The sequence below is a fragment of the Bidens hawaiensis genome, unplaced genomic scaffold, assembly GCF_021521415.1.
Source record: "Bidens hawaiensis isolate Kalapana, Puna unplaced genomic scaffold, B.hawaiensis_p1.1 tig00013119_1, whole genome shotgun sequence".
Taxonomy (NCBI): Eukaryota; Viridiplantae; Streptophyta; class Magnoliopsida; order Asterales; family Asteraceae; genus Bidens; species Bidens hawaiensis.
In genome coordinates, this window is record NW_027492108.1 from 412306 (window position 1) to 433912 (window position 21607).

Consider the following 21607-nt stretch of genomic DNA (forward strand, 5'->3'; position numbering starts at 1 on the left):
GTGAGTTGTGACAAACAAACAATACCCTTGTTAAGATGGCCACACTCATCATCTTAACAACTATTATTTGTTATTTGGTTTGAACCCAATTTAAATTTTGTGAATTCTAAAACCGAGTCACCAATTCACTTTCAATTTAAAACCACACTGAAAATTAAGTTTGAATTTCAATTTGGTTTTAATTTGTTTTAGTTTGGTTCAATTATAGGATTAATCGGTTTCAACCCAAACACCCTTATTGCATAGGATGTCAGTTAATCGGTTAGTATTCAGCAAGAGACGTAGCTTCTTGGTGGCCTAGGCCCCCCCCCCCCACCCACCCTCACCCATACATTTTTACTCAGTAGTTTTAATTTATATGTTTTTGCTTGAAAATGTTTATACAACGTTTTCGTCTAAACTTCGTCATTATTTAGCATGATTAGCGTTTTCGTCTAAACTTCATCATTGTTTAGCATGATTATTGCTTCACTTAATAATCATTGTTTTCCATATGTTAAAGTGATTACAACTTGAAAGCTACTTGAATTTGTTTATACATTTGTTACCATGTTTGTGAAAAATATTACAGACTCGGCCCAAAAGGAGGGCGACGAACCAGACATGCACACTCTCTCGAAAGACCCGTAATTGCTAAAAGAAATATTTGTATTTTATATATATATTTTTTTAGAATCAAACACATACAAAATGAATCATTGATTGAATGGAAATAATGCTTGACTATGAAACTAAAGGTCATGGGTTTAATTCCCACAAGTGTTTTTTTTTTCTTTATTTTATAGAGAAAAAACTTTTATTTGTATTGCGAGAATTTAAGTCATTTTAGTAAGTTGTTTATTATTATTATTATTATTATTATTATTATTATTGTTGATCTATTTTGGGCTTCTCTTTTTTTATTTGGTCTGTTTTAGGCTTTTGAACTTTATTGGTAAATTCAAATGATAATTTGACTTGTATTTTATACGACTTATTTTAGAAACTTGTTTTTTTTTTTAAAAAAATTTATTTGGTCCATTTTGGGCTTGTGAACCCTATTGGCAAAAATACAAAATTATCTATCACATAATTGACAAATACGATTTTAAGAGCTTGTTTCTTACTCATCCCAAGCCCCAAAAATTTAAAGGAGTCTCGAAGACTTGTGAAAGAAAATATCATACCAAGAAAGAAGACCTGTTGAAGTCCTTGATTGTTCAATATTTCAAGTTTTCAACTATGGTGTCATGTTGTATCATTTGACCATTATACTGACATCTCTAGTATCATACTAAACAACAATTATATAAATTTAAAAACGATTATTCTTTTTTTTTCAACTCAACCCGACCCACATGCCTATATTGAAAACTAATCCCTATTCACTTGAATATCATTTTGGAGCCACACATTCACACAGCAGCATCATGATGACATTAAAACCACCAGATTGAGATGCATAATTTGCTTACATAAATAATCGAAGTTTTATATAATTTACTATAAAACGATTACAATAAAGTGGCAGGCAAACGGGCAACAAGCTGCGCCGCAACCTCCTTTTGAACAGCAAAGCCAATCCTGCTAAAAACGAAGCTTTGAGACCTAGAAGCTGAAGAGGTTCTGTGTACGACGCGCTGAACCCTACTCAAAAATTTCACAGCCTCTGGAGCCAGAAAACCAAATGTATCAAAGGCAAATGGTAGAAAGACATGTTGATTATCTAAACAAGCTTTCTCGTGTTTAACAACTTTGCCCGATTCAGCCTTCAACGCAGCCTGACCCACAACAAACCCACGGTCCCTGAGCCCAACAAGAGGAGACACTCCTGTAAGATCCACACAGGCGTGTTTCCCCCCTGCCCACCCGAACACAAGAATATCAGCTGGTCGTAAAGTAGACCTCCCTTCAATAGGATCCGTGAGAAAGTTAACAGGGGCCACCTTTTTAGCAGAACATCCCTTACCATATTTCTCGAAACAATACTAAACATATCCATAAAACGTTACATTTACCGTCCAACATAAAAGCAAAAAAGTGTTGTTTCTCATATGAACACAAAAGCTATAGATTCCAGCATTCCGAAACATACCACCAAATTTGTTATCAAAAACAAATACCGACACAAAGTTAGTTTCTACTAATAATCATCTTTATTTATAGCAATAACCGTTCACCATCGGTTGCTCAGTTGAAGCTAGGAGCATTCATAACCACTGTAGTAGCCATCAGAGCCTGCATTAATAGGGACACAACCACCAAGTTAGTTACTTGTTTCAGTTAATAACTGTTTGGTCCCTAACAGTCCACAGGGGCCATGCAAAGCAAGTTAAAAGAGCATTTATTACCTATCTCCAAGACTTGTTGCAGGCATAGGTGAAACCAAGCTCTCGACAATGACAAAAGCATTAATATATACATCGGCATTCTGAATTTTCGAAAGTGAACAGTGCTTGGATTCATAGACGATCAATCTTTTCATGCACCCGGATTGCAACAAATATTTTCCATCATTTGAAACACACAAAGGCATTGAAAATCGATCAATATATATACCAGGAACAGTCAAATTATACGGGATGGAAACCAATTTGGTCCAAGAATCTTTCACTCCATAAACCTTCATCACCCATACATCCGCACGAATACCAGGATAATCACAAAGCGCACACAACTGTTCTCTCAAAGTCCCCAGTGTCAAATACTTATGACCTGCATCATACAGAGGCTGCAAAACTTGCCCATAAGTCTCCTTTGCTAAATCCAAAGACACTATAATCCGCGTCCCTAAATCCTTACCAGCAATCCAATGAAAAGCCCCATTACATAACGTAGTACTAGGTGCACAATCATCGAACTGAAAACCATGAGGAAAAGCACCAATTTCCTTCCAGTTTCCATTTTTTAACGAGTATATCCTAACCATAGTTTTCCACTTAGTTATATCTTCAAACCTACGAGATAATTCAACAACTTTGTAATCATCAGTAGACTCTTGGTACCCAAAACCATAACGCACATAACCAATCTCTAATTTTCTATAACCAGTTGGCGGTGGCAATATGCATGATTTTCTAGTACTAGGGTTCCAAATAATAAGAACCTCCTTCTCAATAGCCATGCATAGCAATCCATTGCAAGAACCAACAACCCAAAAATAGTTTAAGTTGTGTTTGTATGGATAATCAAGCTCTAAATCCCTATTAATGGAATTATCATAAAGCACATCATGGAGATTACATGTCTTAAATAATCTTTCTTTAGTTCTAACAATTAGAAGTCTATGTTGTCTATAGTGATTATTGCTTCTAGTTGAGATAGCAAGATGAGACTTAACAAACTGAGGATCGCAAATTAAAGAGCGCCATGATTTGCAAGCAGACTTACACCGTAACACCGATTTAACCGGAAGCTTGAGGAGAATTTCAACAGCGATATCCGTCGGAAGGCTTGAATGCAATGTTTTGGTTTTCTTTGATTGTTGGTTGTCGTCAAGTGCCATTGCATGCAGTTGCTGGTTAGGGTTTTTGGGGAAATTAATATATATGGTGAATATATATATATGGTTTGATGTTATATTTATAATATATACTTCTCTTTTAGATATTACATCCGACTCTCTTTGTATTTATGTAATTGTTAATGTTCGTCTGGTAGTTCACATAATTGGTTTATGCCTCCTTGTACTTGGCTTGGTTTGTAGTTTTTTTAACAGGTTTAAATTTGTTTTGTTTATTGGGATTTTCTGGTTTAGAAACTGGAAAATTTTTATTTATTTTTTTAATTTTTTAAGACCTATAGAGACAACATGCCGTCTCTATAGGTAAAATTATATGTTTTATTTTCTTAAAAAGAAAGACCTATAGAGACGACATGCCGTCTCATGTTGTCTCTATAGGTAAAAATATTTTTTTCATATAAAACTTATAGGGATTAACATATCGTTCCTACAAGATATCTAGAATTTTTTATTATTTCAAATCTATTGGGACGACATGTCATTCTTATGGATTAAAAATATATATTTTTATTATATGCTTATTGGGAGGACATGTCATTACTAAAAGTTTATCTATGGAGACGACACCTATAAAGACGACCTTAGGACCTGTTGGTACGGGCCTCTAGTGACAAAACTTGTAGAAACAACATGTCGTCCCTACAGGCCAAAAGCACTTGGTCTCTACGTACATGTTTATTTTCTTGTAGTGATCAAAGATTCAAGGTAATTGTTTAGGGGCGTGCGAATTCGGTTGGTACCGTTAAATAACCATAATCGAGCTTTTGTTATGTAAGTTTGCTTAATCATAACTATAACCAAATGATCGTAAATCGTTGGTTATGGGCCGGCTTCAGTTAAATTTATTTCTTTTTATTATTTTTTTCTTTTTTTTTCTTGTTGAAAATGGTTCAGTTATAGTGTCCCTAACTCATTTAGGAAGTTTTGAAGCTAAAATATAATGGTTTCAAACTTGGTTATGGCGTTTTAAGCTCGGTTATAGACATCTATAACATAACTTTAAATGTTTAAATCGAAAAACGGAGGCAAAATAGATGGAAATAGTGGTATAAAATTTGGTAAACACTAACATGCATGGTTCGGTTTGTTTTGGTTAACAAAGACAAATTAGTCGTAAGCATAACCGAATGGATTAACCATATTAACGTAACCATAACGGTCGGCTTTATCGGTTATGATTAAATCAAGATAATTAATTTTCAATTAACTATTCGGTTTTCGATTATGGTTTTGTGCCAACCCAATTACATAACAAGTTAATTGCAGTTTCACACCCGTAATTATGAAGATGCCTCGATCATTAGGTGTTTGCATTACATTTTATTTGCTTTTGAAGAAAAAAAATCAAAAAATTGGTAAAGCAAGCGCAAGTTCCTTAATCGGTAGCTTAAAATGCCCAACTTTAATCGACGACGAAGAAAGCATCAATTTCGCATGTCAAGAATACCGTCCAGCTTAAAAGCAAAAATCGTGATGTATCATATATATGAACACAGAAAGCAATAGATTGCAGCATTCAGAAACATGCCACTAAATTTGCTACTAAAAACAAATTAATGCAGAAACAAAGTTAGTTTGTACTAATAATCATCTTTATTTATAGCAATAGCCATTGACCATCGTTTGCTGATCAGTTCAAGCTAAGAGCAATAACCACTGTAGTAGCCATCAGATCCTGCATTAATAGGAACAAAACCACCAAGTTAGTTACTTGTTTCACTAAAATAACTGTTGTTTCCCAAAGAGTCCCACATGGGCCATGCAAATCAAGTCAAACCTAAGATATAATTATCAAGGTACATAAACTAATTTACTATCAGCTGCTCATTTCAAGTTTCAAGATAGGGGCAACAACCATAGCAAGTTCAAATCAAACCTATCATACTTATCCATTCATAAATGTTCCTACATAATAGCCAATTAATATGCTGCCATTGCAAGCAGTTTCGCTACACAATCTGTATGCAACCTTAACGGTAAACATAGCTTTTTAGAGGGTAAAAAGAAGTTGGCAGCTTATGGTTTATTACAACTAACAGAAAACAACATAAAAGAGAAAAAAATACCTATATATCTCCAAGAGCTGCTGCAGGCGTACACGCTCCAAGACATCTGTCTAAGTTCTGAATTTCTGAATATGAATTGTTCTTAGAATCATACACAATCACTTTCCTAAACCCAAATTGTAACAACATTTTTCCATCATTTGACATACACAAAGGCCTTAAAAGCCGCTCCCTCCAAGGAACATTCAAGTACGGGATGGAAACCAATTTAGTCCAAGAATCTTTCACTCCATAATCCTTCATCACCCATATATCCGCACGAGTTCCACGATAATCACAAAGCACACACAACCATTCATTTAGACATCCTAATCTCAAATCCTTATCACCTTCATCATACAGAGGCTGCAAAACTTCCCCAAAACTCTCCTTTGCTAAGTCCAAAGAAATTATAGCCCACGGCCCTAAACCTTTCGTAGTAACCCAGTGAAGAGCTCCATTAGAGAAGTTGCCAAGAAAAGTATTTGTAAAACAATGAGGAATAGCATCAATTTTCTTCCAGTTTCCACTTTTTAATGAGTATATCTTAACCAAGGTTTCACGCTTATCTTTATTATTAAAAGACAATTCAACAACTTTGTAATCATCAGTAGACTCATCATACCCAAAACCATACAACACATACGAACCAAACTCCTTTCTATAGCCAGTGGGTGGCAATCTGTATGATTTTCTAGTACTAGGGTTCCAAATAAACAGAAGCTCATCCATAATAGCCATGCATAGCAATCCATTGCAAGAAGCAATAGCATAAACATATTTTAAAGGGTCTCTGAGTGGATAATCAATGTCTAAAGCATTATTAATGGAATTATCATACAGCACATCACGAAGATTACAAGTCTTAAGTTTTAATATTTGCCGGCTGTCACGGAGTACTTTAGTGTTATAAATTAGTCGATGATGATTGTTGCTTCTAGTTGAGATAGCAAGATGGGACTTGACAAACTGAGGATCATAAATCAAAGAGTACCATGACTTGCAAACAGACTTACACCGTAACACCGATTCAACCGGAAGCCTCAATAGAAGTTCAGCAGCGATATCCGTCGGAAGGTTTGTTTGCAACGTTTTAATTCTCTTTGGTTGTTGGCTGTCGTCGTCGAGTGCCATTGCAGTTGCTGGTTAATTAGGGTTTCTGGGGATATATTTTACAGGATTTAACATTATTATATATATACATATTTCTCTTTTAGAGATTTCATATGACTCCCTTCATGTTTCCCTAATTGATTTTATGCCCCCCTTATACTTGGCTTGTTTTCATCATATGGTCCGATATCAAATCCAGAACCGGAGGTGTAAAGATGGAAATGTTGGTATAAAATTTGGAAAAACACTAACATACAAGGTTTGCTTCGTTTCGACTAAAGGTAGTTGACGAAGACACGTTAACAGTAGCCACAATCGAATGGTCAGTTAATCGGATTCACTTAGCCATAACTGATCAGTTTTATCGGTTATGTTTAATTTTGGTTAACGTTTTTTTATTAACGTGAAAGCATCAAAAACATGGGAAAGCAGGTGCGTATTCATTATTTAGGAGCTTAACGAAACCTTTAATCAATGTCGAAGAAAGCATCAATTCCTAAATGGCTTTTGCTTCTTGTCGATGACTGTCTATCTATTCTTTTTTGTGCGTGTCAATTTCTTTATTGTACATGTTAGGGATTCGGGTATTGCAACACACACACAAACACAATATAATCTGCAAGAGAAAATATAAACGAAGATGAACACGCGAGATTTACGTGGTTCGGTCGGCTGACCTACGTCCACGGATTGCAACCAAGATGCTTTATCATTGCATTCTGTCTCACTCGTGATGAGGAATTACAAGTACAAGAATAAATATATATATATAGATACAAGTTAGGGTTTTCTACTTGTTCACCAAGAAAACTAATATGGGCTTTAATTAAAACAAAGCAAGCCAACCCATTTGATCTTTAATTTTCTGCTCCATAGCTCTCTTGAACCGGACCCAAAACAATCGAGCCTCCATATTAAACCCAATAATTTCTCACTTGGAGGCTTGATAATCTTCAAACTGCCTACCAATGATCACTTGTACCTCTTATAATCTTCCTCGTCTTCCTGGTTGCATCTGCCTTTTCATCAGTTAACCTGAACGCTTGTTGAAGCTCCCCCGAGCTCCAACACATCAGTCATGGCTAAAACTGCCACCGACTCGTTCTCTGTCCCTATCGGCTCCTACTTACACGAACTGCTGAATCCTGGAATACCTTGAGAAAAAATAACACTCTCCATATAAGCAGGTGATCTTCTAGAGAGACTTTAACCGCTGAAATACTGGTTTTCTTAATCCACTGTCTGGTAACTCTGGCTAAAGCTTTGACTGACTGACTGCCTATGCTCCCACTGCCAATTAAACATCTAACTGGTTTTTCTGAACCTTTTCTAGCACGTTTGTAACATCCCGAAATTTCTAAAATAATATTTAATATATTAATTGTGTCGGGTGAAATAATTGAGTTAGTGGATTAAATAATAAATATAAAAGGATAAGTAGGCTAACTAAAGGGAATTAATTATGGACCAAAAAGGAAAGATGGGCTTTGAGTCCATGGGCTTAAGGGAGTATAAATCCCCTTAAACCCTAATCCTTTCCATTTTCCATCCATATTTTCCATCTTATCCTCTCCACACCATAAAACACACACTTAAGCCAAACATTCCCTCCCTAGCCGTTGGCCACCATCCAAACCCTTAAACCGATCATAGTAGCGTTGGATCTTCGATCATAAAAGCTAGATAGCAAGCCCAAGATCACGTATCAAGCTAGCCGTAACCTAGAAACGTCTAAAGGTATGTTCTTGATCTTAAAGGTTACGTTTTTATGAACGAATAATCATGAAAGTCAAACCTAGAGTAGATCGGGTCTAGATACATCATAAAAATGCAAACTTGATGATTAAAATGGATGAAAGGGACTCATGGGTATAAACGGTTCTTAGAGGAAACCCTATATCTAGCCTAGAATGTTTTAAATCTATAAAGGTCCAAGCCTTATGCCTAAAACGAAGTAGATCTAGATAATGGGTTAGTGACGGGGGTAAAACGGTTAGTATGAATAAAAAAGGTAGTTAAAGTTCTGGTTGTAAGCTGTAAAACAATAACAGAGATGGGTAAAAATGATTAAGATAGAAAGGTGAGCTGAACACACCTAACCTGGGTGTTCTCGACCACCTTATGGAGTTCTCGGCCAACCCGAGATCTCGGTTGCAAGGAGTTTTCGGCCAAAATGGGTTCTCGGTCAAAACCCGAGTTCTCGGTCAAACCAAGGTTCTCGGCTAGAACAGGTTCTCGGTCAGAACAGGTTCTCGGCCAGAAACAGGGTTCTCTGCTAGGGGTTCTCGGCCACCCAATTTGGCTTGGGCCTGAGCCCAGATAGTGAACAGTTGGGCCCGGTACCACAGTGGACAGTTGGGCTAAGCCCATAGCTAATATAAAGCAAACTGGCCCATTAACTTAGGTTTAGCAATCAAGCCCAACTTAGAAAATTATCTAAAATGTTAATGGAAAATGTGTTAAGACAGTTAACGAAAATAAAATTTTTTCAAACTAACCTGGCAGCTTAACCCCAGCCAGGGGCTCTGCCCCTTGGACCCCGCTAGGGGCTGTCGCCCATAGAACCCCGCTGCCAGGGGCGCTGCCCCCGGACCCCCGTTCGTTGTGGGTTATATAAAGATAGAAATACGATATGAGTAGTAATAGTTATTTGATACATGTAAATATTATACAGTTAGCCGTGCATGGCTCAAGAAGGGAATAACTATTAACGGTGAACGTAACCGCATTCAGGTGAGTTTCTAGCCCCACTTCCTTGTTATGTTTTCGGGGTTGTGTGCATACTCGATGTGACAGTTAATACACTTAACTTAAATGGTAAGTGTATGCCATGTATGATATATGTGTTAGATACGATTGATTGCTTGTCGGTACGTGAACGATCTTCGGATATTGCATGTACCGTTAGGTTATAAATAAAGATATGGATATTGTATGAAATGCAGGGATGATTACTTGTCGATACGTGAACGATCTTCGGATATTGCATGTATTGCCAAGAATAGCGATCATTGTCTCCTGATATGGATATTAAATGATAATATATATATATATATAGAGAGAGAGAGTTCCCTCTACGGATAATATATAGAGTGTTCATTTGATGGAACACATAGTGTTCCTTTAATGGAAAGCCCCGTGTTCCTTTGATGGAAAGCATAGTGTTCCTTTAATGGAAAGCATAGTGTTCCTTTGATGGAAAGCATAGTGTTTCTTTAATGGAAAACATAGTGTTCCTTCTATGGAAGTATATAGGAAGTTCCTTCCATGGAGAATATATATATATAGAGTGTCCTTTTATGGAGAATATAAATAGTAGGGTGATAGTAATAGTTTTTTTAATAGATATTATGTGACGTCCTCTTATGGATATTTATACAAGGATAAGATATATATGTATGTAAGACATGTGTATGTATTATATGTCGCCTGATTAACTAGAACTCATTCAGCGTAGCTGACTTTTAGTATACACGCAGGTGAATATGATTAAAGAGCTAGCATGAGGTTGGCCCATGGTATGAATCGAACGGCTGGCATTTGAAGATGGAAGAAATGATGTTTTAATATGACGATTTATTTTATGGTTTTAAAGAAAATATTAAATGTTTTGTAATAAACGGTTACAGTTTTATATTCCGCGAAAGTTTTAATAAACTCTGATTTGTAGAACTGTGTTTATGAGTAAATCCGACATTAAAGTGAGGCACCGGGAACAGGGCCTTACAACGTTCAACCTGAATCTGACATGTGGCTCTGGTTTATTTCCTGCAAAACAAACCTTCTTCTGCCACTAGACTCTATGAATCGGACTTTGGTCTTCTTCTGAACTGGGTCGGTCACTCCCTCAGACGATAAACTAACAATATACAATGAACCCCTCTTTCTTCCTCGAGCTATGACAAGATTTCCCTTAACAATTTTCCACTGTCTGTTCCCAAATTTAACCTCATGTCCCTGTTCATCCAACTGCCCAACAGAAATCAACTTTTTCTTTAAGCTTGGAATCACTCTGGCATCTTTCAAGGTCCATGAACCGGCTGCAGTAACTAAATTCATGTCACCCATGCCCGTAACGTCAAGAACATCATTGTTCGCCAGTCTAATCTTACCAAAATCACATTCCTTCAAATTCTGCAATGTTTCACTGCTGTGGGTAGCATGAAATGAAGCACCAGAATCCATGACTCTGGAATCAACATTATCCTCAACACTAAGAACTAAAAACTCATCATCTGAGTGTTCTTCTGCAGTGTTGACTTCTTTCTTTTCATTCTTATCATTCGGACACTATTCCTTAAATATCCCGCTTCATTGCAGTTCCAACATACCACATCCTTCCGAGTTCTAAACTGACTCATTTTCCTGTTCCCACTCCCACTACCTCTGTTATTTTTTCTTCCTCTGCCAACATACATTAAATCACTTGATGATTCACCTGAATTTCTTCGCCTGACGTCTTCGCCAAAAAATAAGATCTCGAAACCCATTAAAAGTGAACTCACTGGTTGAACTAGTAATCGCTGTAACAGTTCCTGACCAGCTATCTGGCAAGGACGATAACAGTAGTAGAGCCTGAACCTCATCCTCGAATTTGATACTAACTGACCCACGTCTTGACAAATCGAGTTTAATTTGTTGATATGCACTGTAACTGAACTTCCTTCTTTCATCTTCGTTTTCACCAGTTCACGAATCAAGAAAACTTTATTAGCTGCCGAAGGCTTCTCATACATATTAGACAAAGCATTCATTATCCCACGCATTGTGGTTTCCTTCAGGATATTGAACGCAACATCCTTCGATAATGACAATTTAATAATTGCCTTGGCTTTCTTATCCAAAGTGTCCTACTCATCCAGATTTTTCTTTTTCAGTCTTTCACCCAATACCATGTCCAAATCTTTCTGAACTAGCAAATCCTCCATTTGCATTTTCCACCAACCAAAGTCTTTACCATCGAACTTCTCAATCTAAAGTTTACCGCTCTCAGCCATTATCTCAAACTAAGAATTTCCGACTTTGGGTCTCGGTAACAAAATCATAAAAAATAATCTCGGACAAATAAAATAACTCCCGACAACCACAACAAAACCATCCGGCTAAACTGCCCGATAAACGCCAAAACCCAATAATCAAAACTCGTTACAAACTCACAAACCAACCCCAAACCAAATTAATAATTAAAAACTGAAACGAACTAGAAACGCGAACATGTTCCGAGCTTTCTTTCTGATCAGATATGTTTAAAAAACAAAGCAATATAATTTTCTGTTGATCGATGCTCAAGAAAAAAAACTACTTGGAATGATTAACACAACAATAAAGGTTTTGTTGACTTTTTGATTTGATTGGCGGCGGTGGTTGTGTGTGTTCACAGAAAAGAAGTACTAGTAAAAACAATTTCAAGTATCTCATTTTCTTCTTTTAATTATTTTATCTTTTCTTGGTGATGAATTCAAAGAAACGGCGGGTTTGGTGGACGACTAACCTCTGATCGAAAAAACTTGGTTTAATAGACGGCTGCCAAAAAACTTAACCCTAGTTTGATCCAAACAATTTCTCTAGCGATCGTGTTTTCATGTGTAACCTCGGCTCTTGATACCACTTGTTAAGGATTCAGGTATTGCAACACACACACAAACACAATATAATCTGCAAGAGAAAATATAACCGAAGATGAACACGCACGGGCTAGGATACTTTATTATTGCTTTTTGTCTCACTCGTGATGAGGAATTACAAGTACAGGAATAAATATATATATATATATAGATACAAGTTAGGTTTTTCCACTTATTCATCAATAAAACTAATATGAGCTTTACTTAAAATAAAACAAAGCGGACCAACCTATTTGATCTCTATTTTTCTACTTCATAATTCTCTTAAACCGAACCCAAAACAATCAAGCCTTCATATTAAACCCAAGAGTACAAACAAGGGCCAACTAAAAGATGATTGGGTTTTTAAACACCAACTAAAATGTTAATTGACTTGTTAACAAACACAGGCATCAATAGCCTTGACCGTCAATGAGTGTCTATCCATTTCTTTCTTGTACAAATAAGTGCTAACCAAAAGGTAATTTTATTTTTTAAACGCCAACTAAAACGTGATTGGAAATTTAACAAACAAGAGAAACAACAGTTTGATCGTCGACAACTGTCATGTCGATTAAATTTATTGTACAAATTAACAAGTACAACACCACTTTTGATAAAATGAGACCAGAGTTTGTGGATAAATTACATGAAAATAGAATAACATACATATCATTGGCGTTTTACTTATTTTAAAACATTGAATTTTATAGTGTTGTACTCTATTAGATCATAAATACAAAGAACATAAAAACTTAAATACTTTTCATTTTTTTTCTCAATAAACTTTAGCTTGTATTTAGAGGTGAAAAAAAAAACGGTTTCGGACCGGATCCGACAGTTCCTACCAGAAACCGGACCGAATCTATCCTACCCGCAGGTACAGACCAGGCTTTAGGTCTCTCCCTGGAATTGTATCGAAAACGGAACCGATCCGGACCCGGTTCTACCAATACTCGGTCATAACCCAAAACCCGACCCGACCCTACCCGAAACCTAGAAAAACCCCATCAAATACCTGACTATACCCAGAACCGGACCCGGTTTTGACTTTTATTTACCACACCCGGAACTGGTTCCTAAAAATACCCTGGTTTTTCCCTAAACAGAAGATTGTGTGGGCTTGGTTATCTAACGTTGTCTGAAAAAAAAATAAACATTTAAAACCCTTGGTAGTTGTGTCACCGGCGGCAATGGCAACCTCACGTATTCTCCACCGTTCAACCACCATTCTAAGCACCATACGCCAACACTCACACCGATCTTTCAACCACAGTCTCACATCACAACGATCACCAACGCAACCACCAATATTTTTCCCAAAGCGACTATCTCAACAGCTGGAAGCCGCCAAAGGATCCGAAACAGGCTCAATCGAAGCTCTGTCAGCTTCGCCGAGAGTACGCGATGAAGGTGAAGGCGTTAAGAAAGGAATACATAGAGGAGATGGAGGTTATGCGGATTGAGAAACAGAGGAAGGATGAGATTAAGAAGGAAGCGATGAGGATTGAAGGTGAGGAGCGTAAAGCTGCGAAGGCTGCGGCGGAACGGGAAGTGGCGGAGGAGGAGTTTCGCCAAACTCTGGTTTGTGTTCGTGAACGTTTGATAATGTGTTCATATAAGTTCGTTTATGTTTGTTCAATAAAGGGTTTTAATATATTTTAATGACTTTTTTAATTAACATATAAATATAAATATAAATATGAATGTTAAAAAAACACCAACACAAACTTGGTTGCCAGACCGAACCGTTGACACGGACCATTAGTGGTTAGCCAAATTAAAAAAAAAAAGCATTGTCTGTGTTCATTTGTGTATGTGAACCGTTCACGGACAAGCTCATTTTCTTAATGAATGAACACGAACAAGGAATTTCGTTCAGTTAGGTGTTTCTGATGAAAGCTTAACGGACGAACATGAACAATGCTTTGTTTGGTTTGGTTCATTTGCGGCACTAAGTTTGGGTTAGATAAGTGACAGCCTTTCAGTGTCTTTTGATCTTATCTTGACGCTTATTTCACTGAAATTGCTGGTGTGCCATTTTTACACACTGTAACAGGGCTTAAGTATGCATATGTCATATATGTGTGTGCACGTGCTGATATATTTGCATTGTATGCTACATGATGACTCATTTAAGGAAGATAACTTTTAGTTTTTTTGCTTGTATCTTGAAGTTTCTTTTTATTGTAATTGCTGGTGTGCCATTTTTACATACTGGCTTCACCTATAACAGGGACGTAAGTGTTGTTACATGATGACTCGTGTGTGGATTGATATAATTCCATTGTATGCTACATGATTACTCATTAATGAAGACGATATTTCAGTTTCTGTTGTTTGTATCTTGATTTTAATTTTATTGTAGTCTTACATGATGACTCAACACACACACAAAACCGTGAGATCATACAAAGCCATATAAACCCTTGTACATACTGTAACTAATGTTTTCCAATTTCTTGTGGTTGCAGTTAAAGGAAAGAGCCGAGAAGCTTGAATATCACAAATCGAGAGAGAACAAAATTATGGAGAAAAAACTCGGCTCCTGAAGCAACAAAGTTCCTTGTGGATTGATGAGTCTGAACTGGAAGGTAAGATATTGGAGGCCATTGTTGGAAGCACCGTCAATTAATCTTTAGTTTTCATTGCAAAAAGCATCCTTTTTATTTGCTTTTAATGTCCATCTTTTTTTAACATGTGACATGTGCTTAATATCAGACATAAAAGTGATTTTTGGTGAGTTGAGTGATAATCTGTTTTTACAGTTGGTAAACATAGTTCTATTCTTTTACAGTTATATGTTTGTAATAATATTTGAAGTAGTAATTGCTTAGAAATTTGAGAAAGGGAAAAAAGAAAGCCAAGCCAACCTAGTTTATGAGGCAGGAATTTTTATGTCCGTTAAGGGCGAAAGCAGGTTGGGTAAACCTACACATTAGGTCCATGTTTGGAGTCTGATCAATATTTTTGTAACTGGTTCTGGTCCATTGAAATATAAAATATGGAACTATTAATCTTCTAATATGAATTTGCAATGCTAATGAAACATGATGCAATAATATGCAGTGTGAAGTAGCTAATGAATCAACATGAAATTTAAAATGAAGATAACAAAAAAAAATAAAAAAATCTGGCCCGGTTAACTGGTTAATTGACTCAAATGGCTGCTCTGGTTTTTGCAAAATTCTATCAAATGGCCTCAACTGGATTGGATCGGTTATCCAGCTAGCTCCTGGTCGTTCACCTGATGAGACGAGACTTGCTTTCAAAACCCTAGCGTCATCACAAGTTGTTGGAAACCTTAAGATAATCGATTTGTTGGGCTTATCGAGAATTAAGAAACTAAACATAATGCTTTTTGGACCGTGCTTCGCTGATCGGGCTGTCTACCTGCCTCCAACGACCGATTTCTAAACTCCAAAAGTATTTCAAAAATACCAAAAAATAAATAAAAATAAGAACTTCTCTCTTTACATTTCAAGCTACATGCCATACTGGGTTAAAAGACTAGTTGTATATAATGTCTAAAAGATGTCCAAGTGAAATTATATTATCTATGATGTGGAACCCTTTTATATACACAACAGTGCAACACCATCCTTATGCAATTTATTCTCTGGTTCAAGACTTTCAAGTTGCGATTTATACATTTTTGAGAAAACTAAAAGTAGGAGTTATAGCTTCTTATAAATCTGTTTCTTTTATGAGATAAACCATCATTGCACTGATAATCTTGCTGGTAAATTGTTTGTTCGTCATCTTATTGATCCATCAGAAATGGATGCAACCGTGCAAACACCTGCTGAGGTGGTAAACGGAAAATCTTTATAGCATGCCACAAGACCCTTGTTTGTATGTAGATCCACCTGTAATGTCTCCCAAACTTTCTTTTTAGGATTTAATACATCATCAGGCTTCCCGTCAAAGTCTGCAAAAGTAACCCTCTCCCCAATAATAGCAGATGGTGGTGGATCAACCAGTTCGACCTGAAATTTAGCATCGTTTAAAAGAAACAGAAGTAAAAAACACTACATTCTTTTAGAATGTGAACTGTTTATGATAAATTTGATGTAAAAGGAAACAGATCGGGCAATGTCATATATCCACCTAAAAACTTACATAATGTTTAACAAAAAAAATTATATTTTCTGATATACTTATTCAAAACACTTGCAATGATTTGAATTTTTATTTCTATAATTTCAAGGGGATATATGAAATTATCTTTTATTTGTATTGAACAATGATAAGCAATAGGTGGCCACCAAAGGCTAGAAAACTGAAAGCATAGTTGAAGTATTGAATAGCTTACTTTAGTGTCATCTTTGGTGGAAGCACAGAGAACCATTGCTTGTGATTTGATGTCCCGAATGGTTGCGGGTTTCAAGTTACACAGAACGCAGACCTTCCGGTTCTGAGAAAAAAACACGAACGCCATGAACACGAATGGAGTATAATAAACATACTTTGCAAAATGGTTCACTTTGGTAATTATAACTTTTCATGTCCCAACCTGATTATTAAAATTATGACAACCCTTTTGTCCTAAGTTCAATTTTGTAGTAGATAATTAAGGTGTCATTATAATTACAAAAGATATATATTAATTACAATACTAATATAAATCTTTGGATATAACGGTTTAAAGAAATTGTATTGAAAATAGACTCTGTTCACTTTTTAAATTTTGACCTGTTCGGCCCATTTCACCCGCTTTCCTCTTGGCTAAATATATAGTTGACCAGTTTGAGAGATAACATCCCAAAGAAGTGTTTATGATTAAACGGCTTGAAATCGGTCTTAAATAGAGATTACGGCGCTTAAAAGAAACAAACCTGCATCTCATCAATTGGAACAAATTTGACAAGGCCACTGACAACAGTCCTTGGTTGACCTTCACCTACATCAATTTCTTCTACATATAAAGAATCAGCTTTAGGATGTTTTTGAATTTTTGTAATTAATCCAACGCGGATATCAAGTCGGTTGATAGTAATTTCTTGTTCAGCTGCAGTCGCGCGTTCTTTCTTTCCACTTTTATCTGAAGAAGTATAAACAGAATAAGCTGCAATCCAATTAGCACACGTCAATCTTAAAGACGAAATCTTGTCTATAAATATTAAATGTGGACTCTAATATATATAGAATTAACAGATGAAATCAAACAAGCAAAGAACAACTAAATTTTGAGAGAAGAAAAAACAAATGGTATCAATTAGTAGAAACTATAAGTAACAAGGAGAAAAAGGTCAACCAGAAACTTTCGAGTTCTTTAATTGTTCAGCAGTTTTATTTGCTTCAGCTTCTGCCTTGACAGCTCGGTCTGCTCGGTCAGCTTGACTGCCAGCAAACTTTGCTCTAAAGAATTCCACCTCTTCATCTTTCTGCACATAACACACACCCACAGTAAGCCAGATGCATAATTCTCACAATGGCACATGTGATGTGATAATTAAAAGAGACATCTGAGGCATTTGTATATACCAGTTCTTTAAATAATGGCACGGGGGTCCCGATTCGGTGGCCAGCAGGTACAATCTCCCATGGTCTTTTAGCCTTCTCTATATCTCGTTTCTCGTCAGAGAGAGAAAGTTGAAGGGGCAAAGAAAGCTGTTTGAGTACCTGTAGCAAACAATTTAAAATGAATTTAGGAGGGATAAAAATGCCATTCCACAAAAACACATTTAATTACTTACCTCAATAGAAAATGATGGCATGAAAGGCTCAAGGAGACAAGCAAGAAGATAAACCACTCCCACTGAAGTTTTCATGACTATAGAACATGCAGATATGTCTTCCTTGTAAAGCTTCCAAAATTGACTTTCCTACATGCAAGTAATAACATTGTTCATTCTTAAACAAGTAAGTTCACAATGAGTATCTCTGGTGACAGTGTTGTAGAATTGTGAACTTACTTGTAAGTATGCATTTCCTTCACCAGAGATACTCATTGCAATCTTCAATCCTTGCTTTAGTTTGACCTATGTTAATTGTAATACACATAGTTAGTTATTCCAGTGTAGGCCGAGTAGAATTTACTATAATGTTCCAGTCTCATTAATTACCTTCTCCATGGCCTCCACATATTGTTCCACATAAGTACCAATTTTATCTCCTAAAATCTTTGATAAAAGATGTGCTTCAGCACCTGCAGCATCAGGAACAATGGAATTGTATCCCGAACCTTTACCCGATTCTGAATCTGTTGATGGAATTGTTAATAACTTTAATATCAGTTTCAAAGATGATAAATTTCTAATAAAAAAAACTTGATGTTAAAAGGGATTTGCATCTTTTATGGCAACTACTAACCTGGATCTTTAGCAATAAAGGTCAAGACACGGTTGATGAAATTGCCTAGATTATTTAGCAATTCATTGTTTAGCTTTGCCTGCAAATCTGCCCATGTGAATAACGTGTCCGATACCTATACATGCAAACCAAATAATCAGACAGAGAAAAAAAGCAAGCCGCTAAGAGTGAGAGATCAAATTTTTAATGTTATAATAGACAAGTGTTGTGTTGTAATTTGTACCTCTGGTCTATTAGTTAACAAATAATATCGCCATACTTCTACAGGAATATTTGTATCCTTTGCATCATTACCAAAGATTCCTACACCCTTGGTCTTTGAAAACTTACCTACACATAACCTCCAGATATGAATATTACAACAACATATTAAGTCAAGAAAAACACAAGTATAAAACTATATACATACCTGTTTCATAGTTTAGGTACTCTGTAACACTGATGGTCTTCATCAAAGTCCATTTTTCCCCGGTTCCAAGAAGCGTCGAGGGGAACATTACCTGGAAAATTTAACTTAAAACGTTATAATTTGAGTTAACACTTTGTTAACTAATACTGAATGAATGCACTTACAGTGTGAAAAGGCACATTATCCTTGCCCATAAACTGATACAACTCAACATTTTCAGGATTCTTCCACCATTTCTCCCACTCAGGCGTGTAACACGAAGTGATTGAGACATAACCAATCGGTGCATCAAACCAGACATAGAAAACCTAACCAGAACAAACAAAATGTCCCGAGTTATTATGTGAGCATAGATATAATGTAATTATAATAGATAAGCAACCTTGTCTTTAAACCTCTCATGAGGGACAGGAACACCCCACTTTAAATCTCTAGTAATACATCGTGACCTTAGTCCTTCTTTAAGCCACGCGTTTGTAGCTTGAATTGCATTTTGACTCCATGATCCAGCTACCGACATGTTGCTGATGTAATCCCTCAGTTTACTCTCCAACAATGGGACCTCAAGAAACAAGTGATTTGTATCACGGATATGTGGACTGTTTGCACAAACCTAATTGCAGACCAAATTGGAGTCATAAACAGTAAAAAGAAACAAAATTTAAGGTGATTTTAGGAAGCAGTTTACCTTGCATCTAGGATTAACGAGTTCAGTCGGATTTAATAGTTTACCACAGTTTTCACATTGATCACCTCGTGCAGAATCATAATAACAACCCGGTGTCGGGCAGCTACCTTCAACAAGTCGGTCAGCTAAAAATTTCTGGCATTTATCACAATAAAGCTGCAGCATATAACATATACTCAACTCATTAAATACATCTGAATACCAAAAGTGATGAATACAAACATACATAAATATGTATTCATACTTGTTGCATTGTGTTTTCAGATAGCCAATTGTTCTCCATTAACTTTCTAAAGATTGATTGGCAAACTTCTGTCTGCTGCGGGGTTGAAGTTCGCCCAAATTCATCAAAACTTATGTCAAACCATTTATAAACCTCTCTATGAATCGCGTGATACCTACATAGACAATAACAGGAAAACAAAAGTGAATCAACATTTTTTGTAACTATATCCCAAAATATCAAATAACATGAAACAAATAAACTTAATTACTTATCGCAAATCTCTTTCGGACTGCAATTCTCTTCCAAAGCTTTCGTCTCGGTGGCGGTTCCATACTCATCAGTTCCACATACGTATATAGCGTTGTATTCCCTCAACCGACAAAACCGAGCAAACACATCCGCACTCAACACACCTACAGGCAACAAATATAGTTCATCGTTAATGATTACTCGAACAGTCAATCACAATTAGGCCTGTAAACGAATCGACGTTCATTTAACTTTAAACGAACACGGACACTTATTCGAACAAATATTTGTGCTCGTGTTCGTTTGTTTAAAAAATGAGCATGTTCAATGTCTTTATGCTCATTTGTTTAAAATCTAAACAAACAGTTCACCGACATAAATGAACATAACTGAACAAAGATAAACAAACATAAATATGAATACAAACAAACTTAAGCGAACATAAATGAACACAAATGAACAAATATAAAACCATTAAGTATATTTCTCATCCAGATAATATTAAATTATTTTTTATCAATACGTAACAAACATAAATAAACGAACGTTCACGAACGAAACATGTATTCATGCTCGTTCGTTTAATTAAACGAACACATTTTTTTTTTGTTTATTAAATAAACTAACACGAACAGTTCACTCGGTTCGTTTACATACCTAATCATAGTTTAGGATTCAACAATACAACCCGAAGTAATTATATATATAATAATAAACTTACAGCCGATGATGTTCCCAAGGTGAGGTACGTTGTTGACGTAAGGCAGAGCACTGGTAATCAGTATGTTTCGTTTGCCAGCAATTGGAAGCTTCGTCGGTGATTTCTGAACATCGCCGGCCGGTGTATCTGCCATCGTAAACCACAGGAGACTTTTGAAGTCGTTAGCGTAGTTTGTTGTAACTGAATTAGCTCGTTTTAATATAACTCCACTGCCGCCTGAGTTAACTTGGGTTCGAACAGATTCTCTGCTTTTGACAACATTGAAATGACAAATACCATAGAAAAGTTTGATTATTATTATTATTATTATATTTACCCAATCAAAATTAATATATCACATAACAATTTATTTTTTGATTCTTAATAAAAACTTGGTGGAAACCGTTCTTATTTAGATGCTTTTGCGCTATAAAAAAAGAGTATTGGAGTGTGAGTAAAGTTAATTAAAAATTAAAGATAATTATCAAGTTTGGATTACTTATCCGATTTAATTATTAGCAATATAGTGTAATGAGTCTATATTAGGTAATAAATATCGAGTTAGGGTATAGGTTGTAATTTAAGTTTTTAAGTTGGTTTTCTTACATAGAAAAATATTGGATAGTTTATTCCAAACACACTACGTTCATTAATAATATGTTTATCAATACACCTACGTTTGAAAAAGTATCTATTAATCATCTTCTTCAAAATTCGATACGTAAATTTTTTTTATTTAAAACAGAGTATGCAAGTT

General features: G+C 35.9%; 3 protein-coding genes and 1 pseudogene across 4 annotated transcripts; 1 reads left to right on the top strand and 3 right to left on the bottom strand.

Moving 5' to 3' along the window:
• Positions 1–2326: 2326 nt before the first annotated feature.
• Positions 2327–3484, bottom strand: LOC143543415 (F-box/kelch-repeat protein At3g23880-like). The gene has a single exon (XM_077035745.1). It carries the CDS (start codon positions 3482–3484, stop codon positions 2327–2329), a length of 1158 nt encoding a protein of 385 aa, XP_076891860.1.
• A 2084-nt stretch (positions 3485–5568) lies between these two features.
• LOC143543416 (F-box protein CPR1-like) lies at positions 5569–6828 on the bottom strand. The gene has a single exon (XM_077035746.1). It carries the CDS (start codon positions 6679–6681, stop codon positions 5569–5571), a length of 1113 nt encoding a protein of 370 aa, XP_076891861.1. The 5' UTR covers positions 6682–6828.
• A 4015-nt stretch (positions 6829–10843) lies between these two features.
• On the top strand, positions 10844–15004 carry LOC143543417 (uncharacterized; annotated as a pseudogene). Its single transcript, XR_013137069.1, has 3 exons — positions 10844–10901; positions 13501–13847; positions 14738–15004. The product of XR_013137069.1 is annotated as an uncharacterized LOC143543417 (transcript).
• A 728-nt stretch (positions 15005–15732) lies between these two features.
• On the bottom strand, positions 15733–21004 carry LOC143543418 (putative methionine--tRNA ligase). The gene is made up of 17 exons (XM_077035747.1): positions 20872–21004; positions 20170–20314; positions 19920–20073; positions 19676–19831; positions 19370–19600; positions 19152–19295; positions 18988–19078; positions 18802–18908; positions 18579–18693; positions 18332–18468; positions 18182–18247; positions 17963–18091; positions 17751–17888; positions 17521–17650; positions 17102–17307; positions 16579–16680; positions 15733–16252 (listed from the first exon to the last, which is right to left on the bottom strand). The coding sequence occupies exons 1-17, from the start codon at positions 21002–21004 to the stop codon at positions 16022–16024; spliced, it is 2415 nt and encodes an 804-aa protein (XP_076891862.1). The 3' UTR covers positions 15733–16021.
• Positions 21005–21607: the final 603 nt, after the last annotated feature.

Bases quoted from the DNA above. Each gene is read 5' to 3' on its own strand.
- LOC143543416 (XM_077035746.1), bottom strand. From the start codon at position 6,681: ATGGCACTCGACGACGACAGCCAACAACCAAAGAGAATTAAAACGTTG.
- LOC143543418 (XM_077035747.1), bottom strand. From the start codon at position 21,004: ATGGCAGATACACCGGCCGGCGATGTTCAGAAATCACCGACGAAGCTT. The intron at 19,296-19,369 runs GTTGCTTATCTA...TGTTCTGGTTAG, and splicing joins ATGAGAGGTTTAAAGACAAG to GTTTTCTATGTCTGGTTTGA. The intron at 16,253-16,578 runs GTAAGCTATTCA...GCTAAATTTCAG, and splicing joins CCACCAAAGATGACACTAAA to GTCGAACTGGTTGATCCACC.
- LOC143543415 (XM_077035745.1), bottom strand. From the start codon at position 3,484: ATGGCACTTGACGACAACCAACAATCAAAGAAAACCAAAACATTGCAT.